Source organism: Camelus ferus, chromosome 8 (genome assembly GCF_009834535.1).
Source record: "Camelus ferus isolate YT-003-E chromosome 8, BCGSAC_Cfer_1.0, whole genome shotgun sequence".
Taxonomy (NCBI): Eukaryota; Metazoa; Chordata; class Mammalia; order Artiodactyla; family Camelidae; genus Camelus; species Camelus ferus.
The window spans coordinates 51546408-51561826 of record NC_045703.1 but is presented as its reverse complement, the minus strand read 5'-3'; the positions used below and the strand labels follow the sequence as shown (position 1 = coordinate 51561826).

General features: G+C 38.7%; 1 protein-coding gene and 1 pseudogene across 1 annotated transcript; both read right to left on the bottom strand.

The window, feature by feature from the left end:
- Window positions 1–4242: 4242 nt before the first annotated feature.
- LOC116665392 lies at window positions 4243–4475 on the bottom strand (annotated as a pseudogene).
- A 5809-nt stretch (window positions 4476–10284) lies between these two features.
- On the bottom strand, window positions 10285–14769 carry SMIM28 (small integral membrane protein 28). Its single transcript, XM_032485028.1, has 2 exons — window positions 14493–14769; window positions 10285–11171 (listed from the first exon to the last, which is right to left on the bottom strand). Exons 1-2 carry the CDS (start codon window positions 14601–14603, stop codon window positions 10821–10823), a joined length of 462 nt encoding a protein of 153 aa, XP_032340919.1. The 5' UTR covers window positions 14604–14769; the 3' UTR covers window positions 10285–10820.
- Window positions 14770–15419: the final 650 nt, after the last annotated feature.

Below are 15419 nucleotides of genomic sequence, written 5' to 3'. Positions count from 1 at the left end.
CGACAGTTTTTAACATATATTCACAGCTGTGCAACCATCACACCAGTGAAGTTTAGAACATTGTCATCATCCCCCCTCCGCCACCAAAAAAGAAACCGCACTGAAACCTCCTGGCCATCACTCTCCAATTCCCCATCCCCCAGTCCTAGGCAACTACTAATCTGCTCTTTGTCTCTATAGGTTTGCCTATTCTGGACATTTGCTATAAATGGGATCGTACAGTGTCTTAGTACACTGGGGCTGCTGTAACAATATACCACAGACTGGGCAGCTTGTAAACAACGGAAATTTATTTCTTACAGTTTTGGAGGCTGGAAGTCTGAGGTCAGGGTGCCAGCCAGCAAGGTGAGAGGAGGGCTTCTGCCTGGTGGCAGACTGCTTATGGTACTCTCACTTGGTGGAAGGGGCAAGGGAGCTTTCCCTAGTCTCTTTTATAAGGGCACTAATCCCATTCATGAGGGGTCTGCCCTCATGACCTAATTGCCTCCCAAAGGCCACACCTCTTTAATGCCATCACATCAGGGTTTCAACATATGAATTTGGGGGGATACAAATATGTAGACCTTAGTGTATAAAATATGGTCCTTTATGACTAGCTACTTTCATTTAGCAGATGTTTTCAAGGTTCATCCACACTGTGGCCTGTATCAGTACTTCATGTCTTTTAATGGCTGAAAAATATTCAGTTGAGTAAATACTTTGTTTATTAATTCATCAGTCAATGGACATTTGAGTTGTTTCAAACTTTTGGCTATCATAAACAGTAATGCTGCTATAAACATTTGTGTATAGGCTTCTGTATGGATGTATGTTTTTATTTCTCTTGGGTAAATACATAGGAGTGGAATTGCTGGGTCACATGATAACTCTATATTTAACTTTTTGAGGAACTGCCAGACTTTTTTTCAAGTGGTTGCACTATTTTAGATTTTCACCAGTGGGGTCTCAGCATTCTGTTCCTCCACATCCTCACCAGCACTTGTTACTATCTGACCTTTTTACTGTAGCCATCCGAGTGGGTGTGCCTAGTGCTTTAACAACTTTTATTCTGATATATAATTCACACAAAAGTCACTGTTTTAAAGTATACAATTCAGTGATTTTTATATGTTCCCTGTTATACAACGATCATCAGCATCTAAGGACATTCCATCACTCCAGAAGCCCTGCACAATTTAGCAGGCACTCTCAACCTCCCAGCCCCTCATGACCACTAATCTGCCTTCTGTCTCTATTCGTTTGCCAGTTCTGGACATTTCGTATAAATGGAGCTATGTAATACGTGACCTTTGATAACTGGATTCTTTCGCTCAGTGTAATGTTTTCAGGATTCATCCATGTTGTAGCACATATCAGTACTTCATTCCTTTTTATTGCTGAATGATACCCTGTTGTATGGGCCTAGTGCTTTTAAAGCAATTGATGCCTTCTCTTGTCCTTCCCCTTCCCAGCCCAAACAGGTGTGCAGTGGCCTGCGGATACATGACACTTTCTAGTGTTTATAGAAAATCTATTATTATGCTGAATTAAGTTTGAATTATTTAGTGAAAGCTAAATAATGAATTTTGACTTATTTTTTTTAAATAGCCTGTTTATTTTAACTTATGTAAGAGATGTGATCTGTTGCTTAGGTAACTTTGCAAAGTTGAGAATACAATTTTACCTTACAGAAAGGTTTTTTTTAAAAGAGGAAAAGGAAATAATTTACATTGTTGTTTAAGAAATCAGTTGTTCTTTTCATCTGTAGCATACCTTTTACAGTATCAATGCTTTCTGAGGGGAAACCCCTTTTTTTTTTTCTTTTTTACAAATGAGACATAAATCTTTATTTCACAAAAAATTCACTTTCTAATGAGACATGTACTGGGGATGTAGTTTAAAATACTGGGAAAGCTAGATGCTGGGTGTCACCCAGGCAGCAGCAAAGATGTGGTTACTCCAAGGCCAGTTTGTTCCTGGGGCTTTAGGCAGCAGGGACCAGATGCACCAGTATTGTCCAACCCGTTTTACTTAGTGCCACCTCCTTTTTGGGGACCATTAGTCCTCATTTCATGTCAGATTTTCACTAGAGACTCCCTGTTCTTCCAAATGAGTTCATGACCGTTAAGTAATATACCATGTTCCAAAGACAGCTTGGCATGAACCACCACGTATGTGAGTGACAAGGGGCTCAGACGACTCCAGCCCACTGCCACTGAGTCACCTCTAGATATCCTCAATGCTTCCAAGCTGAGGCCCCAGAGGTCACGGGATAGACATAAGCTGTCTCTTCAGTACCACAGAATCTGTACATGTAATAAAATAGTTGTTTTTTTGTGCCACTCAATTGAGGTGATTTTTTTTTCAGGAATAATAACTGGAAGAGTTACTGATAAATCATCTACATATAGTGCTGCAGTAGGTGTTGGTGGGCTTCAGTAATGTATAAAATTTGGTCTCAGTCTTCACATATTTTATAGTCATTTACATACATCAGGTCATTTACTCTGAGGTCACTCTTGTACTCACGATGTAATTAAATATTGGTCTTTTTATAGTTACCACTATCTCACATATGATAAGTATAAAATGGGTAGCAACTGGGTTTTCTAACAGAAAATGTAATCTTTTCTTTTGCCTGGTTTCTCCTTTGGTTTTTGGTGAGAATTTTAATACTCATCCATTATTTAGACACAAAACAACCTATGAAGCCCCATTTACACTAAGCACTTTGGCTCAGTGCCTGACATATAATTGCTTGATAAATGTTGAATGAATGCCAGTCAGAATCTGTCAGACACATGGATAGTGATTAAGTGTTTTTAGAAGCACCTGTGACCTACCCTTCTCATGGGCCACAGAAAAAGAAGATTCGTTTATTGAATGTGGGGCTGATGATAAGAAAGCTAAAGTCTAAAGCTGGGAATGTTTTTAAAAATTAAAACATCAATTCTAATCAATATGGGGCTGATAGAACTTCTGAGACTGTGGCGAGTGTTTATAAAAGCAGACAGGGATATCCACACTGATTTTAAAAGGTTTACGCTTTGAAGTAAAAGTAGATAACCAAATACACCACAACTAGGTAGCTCACATTCTCAAAAACCTCTTAAACTAAATCCTTGATGTGGCTAAGGGGAAATGCTTCTAATATATCACTTGAAGGACCATTTCCTAAAAACTTGGGATAGTTAAGATGGTCCCTTTAACTCTTGTGTATGGGACTTTTGCTGTTGTCTTAAATTATTACATTATTTATTGATTAGGACAGACTAAAGAATTGATAGGAATTGGACTCAACACCCTAATGACTTTTTTAGAACAGAGGTGTTCAATGCTCCCACTTCTGAGAAGAGGAGCCACTTTGCCCTAGTCGTGAGCATATACCTGCGAACCAGTCAGTTCTCAGCATGTCTGTGGGCCGCGAGTACTGGTCACCCCAGGCAGTTCTACACCTGAGTTTGTCTGGGTCTGAATGTTCATGATGAGTTCCAAACATGGGAGGGCTCAGTGGCAGATTAAGAATTGACTCCAAGATCGAGGAAAAGTTGAACAGTAATGCCTGGGACTTCTCACCTTCTAGATCAGTGCTTCTCAAACTATCTGTGATGGGGGACCCTCTCCCTTAAAAAAAAAAATTCTGGTTCATCATAAACCAATATGTGATTCTCCTGCCCATGACTTGGTTTAGCTCACTACATGCTTCTTAACCCACAAGTTCAACAATTATTTAACTGGTCTATACTATGCTCAGTGAGATGAATCCACTGATCATGTGCATGGACTTTGTAAAAATGTTAGACTCCTATGATATTTCTAAACATTTATGTCAATTTCTTTAATTATCTTAACTCAGACTGGCAGCAAATAGTTTGTAAGCCAGGACTACTGCATAGATCATGCTTTGAAGGACATTTATTTAGATGGACTTCCCAGTCCCCTAACCTGTTTTAGGGTCTCACACCCATTCTTCCTTACTTACCCCTGGGGTTGACTTTGTGGATCACTGGCTTATATTTACACTTAAGAAAGATTATTTGCATATTATATTATTTATATATATATTTATTCTATATTCTTATATTTATATTTATATAAATATAGGTTTTATAGTAATATAAATTCATATTTAAATACATTCTATAAATTTTTGCTTTAGATTGTTTTTTATGTATTTGTTTATTTAATGTTTTAGGAATATGGGGGTTTTTTTTCCAGGTTCATATTTATTGTACAAATTGAATATTTTTTGATGAGTTGACATTAGCTTTTCCAGGCATGAGAACTTAACGGATGAGGTAGAGACAGGTTGGAATCCATTAATGTTGCTTTTATAGCTGGAATTCTTTTGGACTTGCACTTGAAGTACAGGACAATCATAGCAACGCCTCTGTATGTGGCCAGTACATGGTTCATTTTACTTGTGAGAGTATAAAAGGTGAAATTTTTTTAATACCAGTGAACTGGAATTGGGCATTAGTTTCTGGACCTACCATGGCTTTAATCCTGCCATAGTCACAAATTCTGTAGTCTACGTTCTTCCACATACAAAGCCACCCCTCTGCCAGGTCAGAAGAAGGTACCCCCTTCAAGGCTTAAACCCAAATTTAGGAGTCTGGCTTTCCATCCCAACTCTCCTACTTTCTGGTTATGTGACCTTGGACATGTGATTCAGCCTTACTGAATCTGTTTCTTTGTTTTTACAAACATATGGTACTTACTTGATACGATTTTAAGGATTCTAAGAGGTAATGCCTGGTTGTCTCTTTACCCAGTGCTTTTCATGTTGTATGCTGATAAATGATAGCTTTTAGAGCAGTCTTTAATGAATAAAAACTCCGGATCATTTCATTAGGAACTGATACTGGTTCCTTGAATTCACCTGGTCCCCTGCTCATTGAACACACATCCTACTTGGCCATGGTTTATAATTCTTTCCCCCTCTCCCCATCTTTATGTATGATAAGTTTTTCTTGCTCAGAAATCTACTCTGTCTAAAACTGATAGAGCTAGTCCTGCTTTCTTTCAATTAGTGTTAGCATGACATATTTTTCCCCATGCGTTTATTTTTAATTTATGTGTGTCTTCATATTTTCAATGGGTTTCTTGTAGATAAAATGTAGTTGGGTCTTGTTTTTTAATACACTCTGACAAAGTCTTTTAATTGGTGTATTTAGACAACTGAAGTTCAAAATGATTATTAATAGCTACTGTGTTTTGGGTTTTGTTTTTTTTTTTTTTACTGTTTTCTAGTCATTGTCCTTGTTCTTTGTTCCTATTTTTGTCTTCCACTCTTTTCCTGCTTTTGTGGTTTTAATTGAGCATTTTATAAGAGTCCATTTTTCTCTCATTTCTTAGCACATCAATTACACTTTTTAAAAACCCTTTTAAGGTGGTTGCCCTAGAGTTTGCAATATACATTTACAACTAATCTAAGTCCACTTTCCAATAACCCTGTGCTGCTTCATGGATAGTGCAAGTACCTTATAATAACAAAATATTCTTAATTTCTCCCTCCTGTTCCTTGTGTCATTGCTGTCATTCATTTCACTTAAACATAAACTATAATCAAACATATTTTTGCTATTATTATTTTGAACAAATTGTTATCTGCTAGATTAATTAAGAATAATAAAAAAAGATGATTCTTTTACCTCCACTTATTCCTTTTCTAATTCTCTTCCTTTCTTATTCAAGTTTCTGACCCATATCATTTTCCTTCTCTCTGAAAAACTTCTTTTAACATGTCTTTCAAGGCAGGTCTTTTGGCAGCAAATCCCCTCCGTTTTTGTTTGTCTAAGAAAGCTTATATTTATCCTTCACTTCTGAAGAATAATTTTGCAGGGTACAGAATTCAGGTTGGTGTTTTTAGCTCTGAACGTTTAAATTTCACTCTGCTCCACTTGCTTATGTGGTTTCTGAGACGCACGTAATTCTCATCTTTCTCTTCTATAGGTCAGGCTTTTCTTCCCCTCCTGTGACTTCTTTCAAGATTTCTTCTTTATTTTTGATTTTCTGCAGTTTGAGTATGATACGCCTGGGGGTAGTGTTTTTTGGCATTATTCTTTCTTGGTGTTCTCTGAGTTTCCTGGATCTGTGGTTTGACGTTAATTTAGGGAGAATTTGCTGTCATTGTTGCTTCAAATATTTCTTCTGTTCCTTCCTCTTCCTCTTCTTTTTCTGGTATTTGCATTACACGTATGTAACCCCATTTATAGTCGTCTCATTTCTTGGATAGTCTCCCCACCCCCCACCCCCAGTTTTTTCCTCTTTACTTTTCCGTTTTGGAAGTTTTATTAGTATTTCCTTAAGCTCAGAGATTCTTTCCTCAGCTGTGTCCAGTCTACTGGTAAGCCCATCAAAGCATTCTTCATTTCTGTTACAATGTTTCGGGTCTCTAGCATTTGTGGGTGTTTTGTTTTTTGTTTTTTTGGTGTTTTCTTAGAATTTCCATTTCTCTGCAGGCATTGCCTGTCTGTGCTTGCATGTGGTCTGTTTTTTTGGTTTTTTTTTTGTTTTTTTGTTTTTTCCGTTACAGCCCTTTGCCTATTAATCATATTTATTTTACATTCCTGGTCAGGTAATTCCCAAAACATTCCTGCCAAATGTGAATCTATTTCTAATGCTTGCTTTGTCTCTTCAAACTGTAGTTTTTGCCTTTTCGTATGCTTTACAATTTTTTCTTGAAAAGTAAACTTGATGTAGAGGCAGTAAATAGGCCTTTAATAATGTGATGGTTAGGTGTGGGGGAAGGGAAAATGCTTCATTGTTTCATGATTGGGTCTCAGTCTTGAGTGAGCCTGTGCTCCTGGGCTGTGAACTTCACAAGTGCTTCTCTGCCTTTTTTTTTTTTTTCTCCCCCCACCCCCTTAATTGGAAGGAGATGGCTCAAGGGGCTGGAGGTGGGTATTTCCGTCCCCCAGTATAAGACCAGAGGCAGCTGGAGCTGAGAATTTCCTTTCCCCAGGTCAGGCCCTGATGAGACCCCAGCAGGCAGGGCCCTGGTAAAACAGCTTCACCTGTGGGCAGACCTTGTTAAGAACAGAAAGCTCTGGCACATTTCAAAATGGCTCCTCTTCCCCTCCCACTGGAAGCGTGAGAAGATTTTCTCCCAGATCTCCGCGGTCAGCATCTGGTAGGGCTCCTAGAGGCAAAACTCACAAAATGTGGGGTCTCTCTGGAGTTTTTAGGCCTCAGAAGTGTCTACTCTGAGCTCCAGCAACCCACTTACAGGTCGGCTTTCCCCACCCGCCGCTGGGTCCTGAGGAGGTTCCTGCTCGTGAATTTCTGCTCCAGTAAGTCATGACTCTCTGTACCTGTCTGTCTCTCTAATTTGGGGGCCGGTGGTTTGCCCTGTGACCTCAGTTCTCTGATAGATTTAAAAAGAGTTGGCTTTTCAATTTGTTTGGATTTTTCTTGTTGTTAAGATGGAGGAATGACTTTCACGCTCCTTACATGCCAGACTGGAAACTGCACTCCTTTTCCTTTGTATAAAATGATGCCTGAGTGGTATTTTCTGGTCCACTGCAGAACTTAGTAAAAATGTCTACATTCTAATCACCATTCCTATTATACCCCCTCCCATTCTCAATCTTTTCTGGCTACAGTGATTGCTTCCCCAGATACTTTTTAGCTGTTAACAGTCTGGTTCTTTCATTTGTGGATTTTCTTCAGTTTCGCTGTCTGTCTTGGAGTGCTAACAACAGGACTACCCGTGTGCGCCGACTGTGTCAACATTTAAACAGGGATGTACTGTTTACACTGCTCTAATATGCTGCTTGCAAATCCTGCTTCGTGAATTGAATTGGCGTCAGACGCACATTAGGCTGCTGGTTTTGGGGAAGAGTTTACAGGGAATGTTGGGTTATAAATGATGGCTCAAAGCTAGCTTTACAGATTGAGTTTTCTCTAAACCTATTACCTTCCATCTGTTTATGCTGATGCTCGCCTTTATTTTGTACCCACTCACATGACCTAGAGAAATGGCTTTCAGGCTTGCCTTTATATTAGAATCACCTGGTCTATTAAATTCTATTTAATTGGTCTAGATGGGTTCTTATATCAGTATTTCTAAAGGTTCCTCAGGTAATTCTACCATGCAAATAGCGTTGAAGTTTGCTGGTCTGTAGCAAGGTCAGCAAACTTTTTTTTTTAAAGCACTGTATAGTAAATATTTTAGCCTTTGAAAATCATACAGTCTCTGTTGTGACTGCTTGACTTTGATGTGACAGCTGTAGGCAAGTGGGCGTGGCTGTGCTCCAACTTTATTTCTAGACACTCAAATTCAAATTTATATAATTTTCATGTCGTGAAATATTATTCATTCGATTTTTTTCAACTATTAACAAAATCTGAAAATCAGTCTTTGCCCACAGGATGTACTGTAACAGGTTGCAAGTGGCATCTGGCCTGGGGGCTGTAGTTTGGCAGTCCCTGGTTAATAGTTTATTTTCTTCACTGCTTCATCTGGTTCCATTAGAGTAAGTGTTTCCTTAGTGACATCACTGATAACATCTTAACTGAATCCTAGCGTTATATACTTATTTGAAGTAAGTCTACCAGAATATTTTTAAACATGGCAATGCATTTCCTTAATAGCCTTTGAAATTGTGGCAATTGGGATGCTTTTGTCTAGAAGTAACAAGCATGGCTTAAAAATGGCTTCAGACCGTAGGAAAGGTATTCTCTCATTAGAATAGAAACAGTTGCAGGTTATTCAGCTGCTCGGCAATGTCATCAACCCAGGTGTTTTCCATCTTTCTACTCTCCCACGCTCAAATACTAGTCCTGGCTGATATGTTGCCTCATGGTCACAAGATGGCTGTAGCAGCCCAAGGTATCACATGCAGATGCATGACATCCAGCAAAGAGGGAGAGTATTTATTTTGCATTTATTTTTAATATGAGGCAGTCTTTTTTGGAACCAAGCCTCTCCTCCTGTGTAGATCTCCCCTTTAGGGCTCAAAGACCAAATCATCCCTTGGTGAAGGAATTGAGATCACTATGATTAACAATCATGACACATCCCCTGGTGTCAGGAAGGATCTGATCTGCCTTTCAAAGGTGGCCCCAGGATCCCAGAACTAAGTCTAGGTTCTGCTAGCAAGGGAAAAGGAAGAAATGGCAGTCGGGAAAGAATCAACATGTCTCACACAGAATTAGATTCTTAGGGTTAAAAAAAGAAGGCTGTCTGCTTAGTTTCTCATTTCCATTTATTTACTTCCCTTAAAGACCATTAGAGAATTGTTCAGCACAGTTTTCCTGAAAGAAATTTTATTGGTTTTCACTCAAATAGTTTGTATTTTGCTTCAGTCCTCAAATATATTACTATTATTTCTATCGGATTACATTTAGAAAGTAACATATCCTCTTTTGGCTTACTTTGTTATTTTTCTAAAACAGTATCCCATTGCATATCTAGCATAAAAATGTTCATGTCAAAAAGGTTTAAAAAGAGTCTTCATTTTTTTGGTTCATTTTGGACCATCAAAAGGTTTAGTTTTGCATTTTGTACTGTGAAAACAATAGTTTCCCCCCAAAATTATAGCATTGAGCGAGAGTTTAAGAACCATGTGTGTCACCCTCCTGCCTCCTCCTGACCCCGTGGGTAACCTGATAGACCCCCTCCAAGTAGTGTGTGACCCACCTCTATGTGCCCACTTGAAAATCACAGAGGGAGATTTGTAACCGTTCCAAACTCAGCTGTGCCGTTCTTCGGAGAGCCCTGACTCCCAGTCAGGAGTGGGGACTGAAATTCCACATTCCCAGTTTTCTTGGGAGACCGTCTGGCACTGTGGAAGGGGCTCTAGCCCAGGACAGAGAGGCCAGGCTTCCGGCTCCAGCTCTGCCTCTCTTGAGGTATTTAACAGCAGACAAGTTACTTAACCTCTCTGAGCTCAAGTTTTGACATCTGCTAAGCAAGAGTTTGAACTTTGTGATTTATAAGATCCCCGTTAGAGCTTCTCTGTGCTTGTCTTTACCGTGCGATCCAAGATTTTGACCTTTACTTTCCGTCGTAAAACTGATTTCTACTCTGTTCCTGCTGCTTGGTGAAGGCACATGTTGTCACAGTGTCCCCTAAAATAACATGTCAGAGCAGCCACTCTGTCCCGCCGGTCAGACAACCCACAATGTTCTGGGGTGAGACACTCCCATATGACTAAGCCAAATCCTTGTCCCTTTCTAGGAAGCAAATCAGAAGACAATAAGCAAGAGCGACACTCCAAAGGAGATACTTTTGGAGAGCTTTATTTTTTTTTTTAACGAAAGTGTTTGCAAATGTCTGTTCTTTCATTATTAATATTGAAACATATTTCGCCATTATTTACAACACCACCATTGACCACGGCAGCTCTACAGGTGGTTTTCCCGCCTTCTAGAACTCTCTGTGCATCTTGAAGCCCTCACACAGAAGTGAAATGATGAAGCCCTGAAAAACTCGTGAAGGAAGAAAGTTTTATTTGGTGGCAAAAGCAATTATCTTTGGCTTATCTACATTCTTCTGTTTTCTTTGTCTTCAGAGTTGGTTCTTATGCTCACTAGTAATTTTTTTTTCTTTCCCTCAACTCATAGAACTTTCTCGTTTTTCTCAGGGGTGTTATATGTTAATAGAAATCTTTACAACAACCTGGGGAGATTTTTTTCCCTAAAGAACTTGAAAATGTATGAACGAGATTGACATTTGCCTCTTCATCCAGGTGTCCGCCAGTGAATAGCAGCATTTTAGGTCCAGAGGCCCTGGTCCCCCTTCTCAGGTGGGCTCTGCGAGGGACTGAGGGCTGGGTTTTCAGTGGTTTACAAGAGCAGTTTACATTTGCTCATGCAGGCCAGGTGAACCCTCTTCACGCTGAGGGCCGGCATCCGGGGCCTCCTCCCCCAGAGGTGTCCCTGGTGGCCTCTTCATAGGAAGGAGGTGAACATGCAGGGAGGAGGGCTGCCCCCCGGGGCAGCGGGGAGTAGGGGAAGTCCTGCTCACTGCTCCACGGTAAGCCCGGCAGGAAGTCGGTCCCCTCCCTGGCAGGTGGCTGCTCTGGGAGGTCGATGCCTGACACCTGCCCCTGGGGCCGAGGAGCTTGGCAGCGGCGGTACAGGAAAAGCAGCAGAAAGGCCAGGAAGAGCAGGATGGTGGCTGGAAGAAGGATGCACAGGAAGGGCTCCACATCTTCCCTGGTGGAACTTATCTTCCGGGTGCCCTGGAGGTTGCGAAGGAAACTGAATGAGGACATGGGGGAAGGAAGACCTCTGTGTTTCTAAGTCTTTGTCTTCACCGTGCATTCTTCTCACCATCATTACTCATTCTAAAAATCACTCTAATCACTCATCGATGCCAACGAACTTGAGCCTACATGAAATAAAGTGCATTTACATGATAAAGTACGAATTCAGAATGTCAAAATACACCAGGATACCTTACAATATTTCCCTGAAATAAAAATTCGAGAATAAGTTTTAGTTGGCAGGCTCATCACTCATTCTTTGAATGAGAACTCTTACTGTTTATGTCCTTATTTTATTTAGAATTAGACATTTAGAAATAAACATTAGAATAAGGTTTTCTTGCCACAGAAGGATCATACGGAAATTACTTCTTTAATTCTGGAGCAAAATCTGACATTGTTATGTGCTCATATCTCATATAAATAACATTTGAAATTTGATTTGATGGCCAACTAGCCAATGCTTATTTTTTTTTTAATGTTGATGCTTTATTTTGCTTTTGTTCATTTTTTATGAGGGGGAGGTAATTAGATTTATTTTATTTCTGTTTGGAGGAGGTACTGGGGATTGAACCCAGGACCTTGTGCATGCTAAGCATGTGCTCTACCATTTGAACTATACCCTCCCCACTGATAGCCAATGCTTATAATGACTGAGATTTTGAAATTCCCTCAGTTTGTTTTTGCAATATTGGTAGGATAAATATGGGAATTTTGAACTCTCAATAAAAAGAATTGCAGATAATTTCTTAAGCAACTTAAAAGATTTTTTCTTTCTTTTTTTTAAAAAAGATATGATTTTATAGTATCAGCTTACAAGAATGATGATGGTTCTTGATGGAGTAAATAATACAATAGGCATGAAACAATAAATACTTCAACAGCAAGGTAGAAAATTCATATGAAAAAATAAGTCCTGTTCCAAATTGCTTTGACATTGCCTTAAATAAAGCTAAAAAGTAATGAAGTATTGAAAAGCTTTTCTGTTATATACTACACACAGCAACAGTGTGAATGTTAGTTCCCACTACTACGGAGGAAAAGGAAACAGTGCAAAGTCTTATAATGGTTTTTAAAAAACAACATAGTAAGTTCTTTATCTAAGGATTTAAGATAAAACTTAAAATAATAAACCTATGAGAGCTTAGGATTTTGCCTTGATTTTGGTCGAAAAAACAAATGTTTTGCTGGTCTTGACTTCTTAAGAGAATGGCTTATCTAGTGTTGTTTTATAATCTTTTTTAATTCCCAAAGAATTTAGAACTAGGTGTGTTAATTTGACTCAAAGTTAAATGGTTTATTTAATATTTACACTGCCAGATATTTTGTCTTTGGTAAGATATGAGTTAAGTTATTTTAGCTTGTGGAGAGGGGAAGGTATAGCTCAGTGGTAGAATGTGTGCGTAGCATGTACGAAGTCCTGGGTTCAATCCTTATAACCTCCAGTGGAAAAAAAAATATGTTTTAGTTTAAAGTGCATAAAAATTAAGGATTTTCTTGGGAAGCAGAGCATCATCTTTGGGGTTTGACAGCTCTGACCTTGGATTCCAATATGACATTCTGATACCTGCATGACCATGGACCATTCACTTGGCCCTAAGGGTCTGGGTTTTCTTCTCTATGAAATGGAAATGAGAACATCTTTTTTTGGAGCATTGGCATGAGACTTAAATGAATCAATGAACTATGAATTCTGTTTCTTATGCATAATCTGGTTTATCAGAACTCTTAATCTGTTGTGATGTAACAGATCCTGATTATAAAATCTGTAAGAATAGATGAACTCGTAAATAAAGTTACTACAATTATTACAAAATCAAGTCGGAGTCAAAAAGCAATTTAACTGTGTGAATTTTCTCCCCTTAGATGAATTATTTAAAATGTTAGAGTTATTATCTCTTAATACTTTAAACAGTCACTCTTCAGGCTTGATAAACACGGATCATTTTGCATAGCTTTTTTTCCCTCATTCTCCTTCAATAATGTGGATGATAATCGTTTATAAACAATGGTGGGCATCAAATTTTAAATGTTTTATTATACTCATAAGTTCGATATGCAGAGAATGTAAAGAAACTTAATATTCTATTTAAAAGTTTTTATGTAATAGACCTTCTTGTTTACAGTTATGCGACTAACGGTGTTAACTTGCAAAATTTGTGAAAGTGGAGATGCTACAGTCCCCTTCTGTGATTGACACTTCCATTGGTTGAGTTCCATTTGGCCAAGTGTCGAGTGGCACTAAAAGCCTTACCTAACCCAGCAGATTAGGACAATTTGGGGGGATAAAGAACTCTTCTTTTTTTCTAGTTAGGAGATCACAGAGCTCTAGAGCAAATTTATGATGGTATCCTTAATCTGTTTATTTAATGATTCATGATAAATTGGTTCAAATTGCTAATGGATTTTTTTTTTAATGCAGAAAGGATGTCTTTTTTAGTCAAATATTCCAATTTGTTCACAACTCTCAAAGTGTTTTTTTTTTTTCACTTTTAGTGTTTCTCTGATGTGTATATTAACTCAAGGACTTTGCTGTTCAGGGAATACTTTAAAGAAATATCCAACTAAAAATGTAACTACTCATTATATATATACGTAAGTGTGTATAATTTTTTTTCTGTAAAACGTGGTCTTAGAGAACTTAAATACCACTTGATTTTCCAGAAAACAAGAACATAGGGTTGTTTCCCTCTTTCTTGTAGGACAACAGTATCACTCATTTCCTTGCTGATCATAAAACTGAGTTTTTACGTTTTTACAAATATTTCTCTTTAATGCTGCCATAGATTGTGACTTCTTTGGTGATTTCCCAGACAAAGCAAAGCAGCAGCTGCATTTGTTAGCGAGAGGCAAAACCTCCTTAACCCTCTGCTGCCCTTCCTAAAGTAAGGTCCTTGGCTTCTGCAAACTCTTAGAAACAGCTGGAGAGCCCCAGGGAGTTTCTCCTTTTTGTATATGTAGACATTGCTTCCTGAGCAGAGAACAAATTTGTAACCCCAAAGTATAAAAATTTGTTGACTCCTAGTTTTAGGTGTTCTTTGATTATATTTGATATACTAGATATTCTTAGAATATATTTGTGGCAACTTTTACTTGAATTTATCATTGTCAAAAGAATACAACTTTTGCTGTATTCTTTTAAGTTGCTCCTTAGACCATGCCACTCAGTGAAGTCATTTTTGTCACACCTGTAATGCAAAATGATGCCACTGAGTTTTCCTAAAAATAAAGGCATCGTTGGCTTTAAAGCTAACAAAGATACTCTGGGAAGAAAAGGCATAAGTCGGAGGTACAGACCTGCAGCTGAGTTTCTGGAAGAGGTAGGCTTGGTTCGCTAGTTAACCACTCGTACGTCCCCCGGCCAGCATGTCCAAACTTCCTCCAGCTGCTGCTCAAGAGTCCCCGCATGTTTTCATCCAACTGGTGCACCGGTCACCCTTCCACCTCGCTGCCCAGATTTCAACAACAGTGCTTGTTCTTGGCCTGCATCCAGCTTGGATGTGCTTGGTTGATGGCTGTTGGTAAATTCGTTCTCTGATGAGTGGCAACAGGGAACAGAGAACAACCAGAGAGACCTTTCGGGACTGACTATATTTAAATTCTGTGCCTCTGGATTTGCTTTTGTGGCCTTTTATCACTCTAAGGATTGGCATCAGATATCAGGTATGGAGAAGATTTTAAACAGAGATGCTCTCTGCACTAGCATTCTTACAGTGCAGTGAGTGGTCTCAGTGAATAAAGAGCTGTTTATATTTAGATGTAAATAAGACCCTCTCCCTTCCCTTACCACATCCTTCTCCAGCGATATAGCTGAGCGAGAAAAACTACCCAAGCTGAATTTCCTTTAATTATTTCTGGATTCTGAGGTAGAGAGAGAATGGGCATTTGGTAGAGAAGCAAGACTCATTAATGACATTTTGGTGAATTATTTATATGAAAGATGCTAATGATAAAGTTGTACAGAAGCCAGAGACAATAGCTCAGATTGTTTGGATGGAATGTGTGCTGGTTTCAATTTAGAAAAACAAGAAGTCAAATTACCAATACCTAAATAGTCTTCCTTCTGATATTTAAACTTGATATAAAATTATTTACACTAAGTTCAGATAAGAAACTTTCAATTTAAACATTCACCGAGGTAACTTTGGGATGCGTAATTCTACATACTTATTAGGAATTTAACATTTAAGACATAGCAGTTGGATTCTCTTTCTTCTAGTGGAG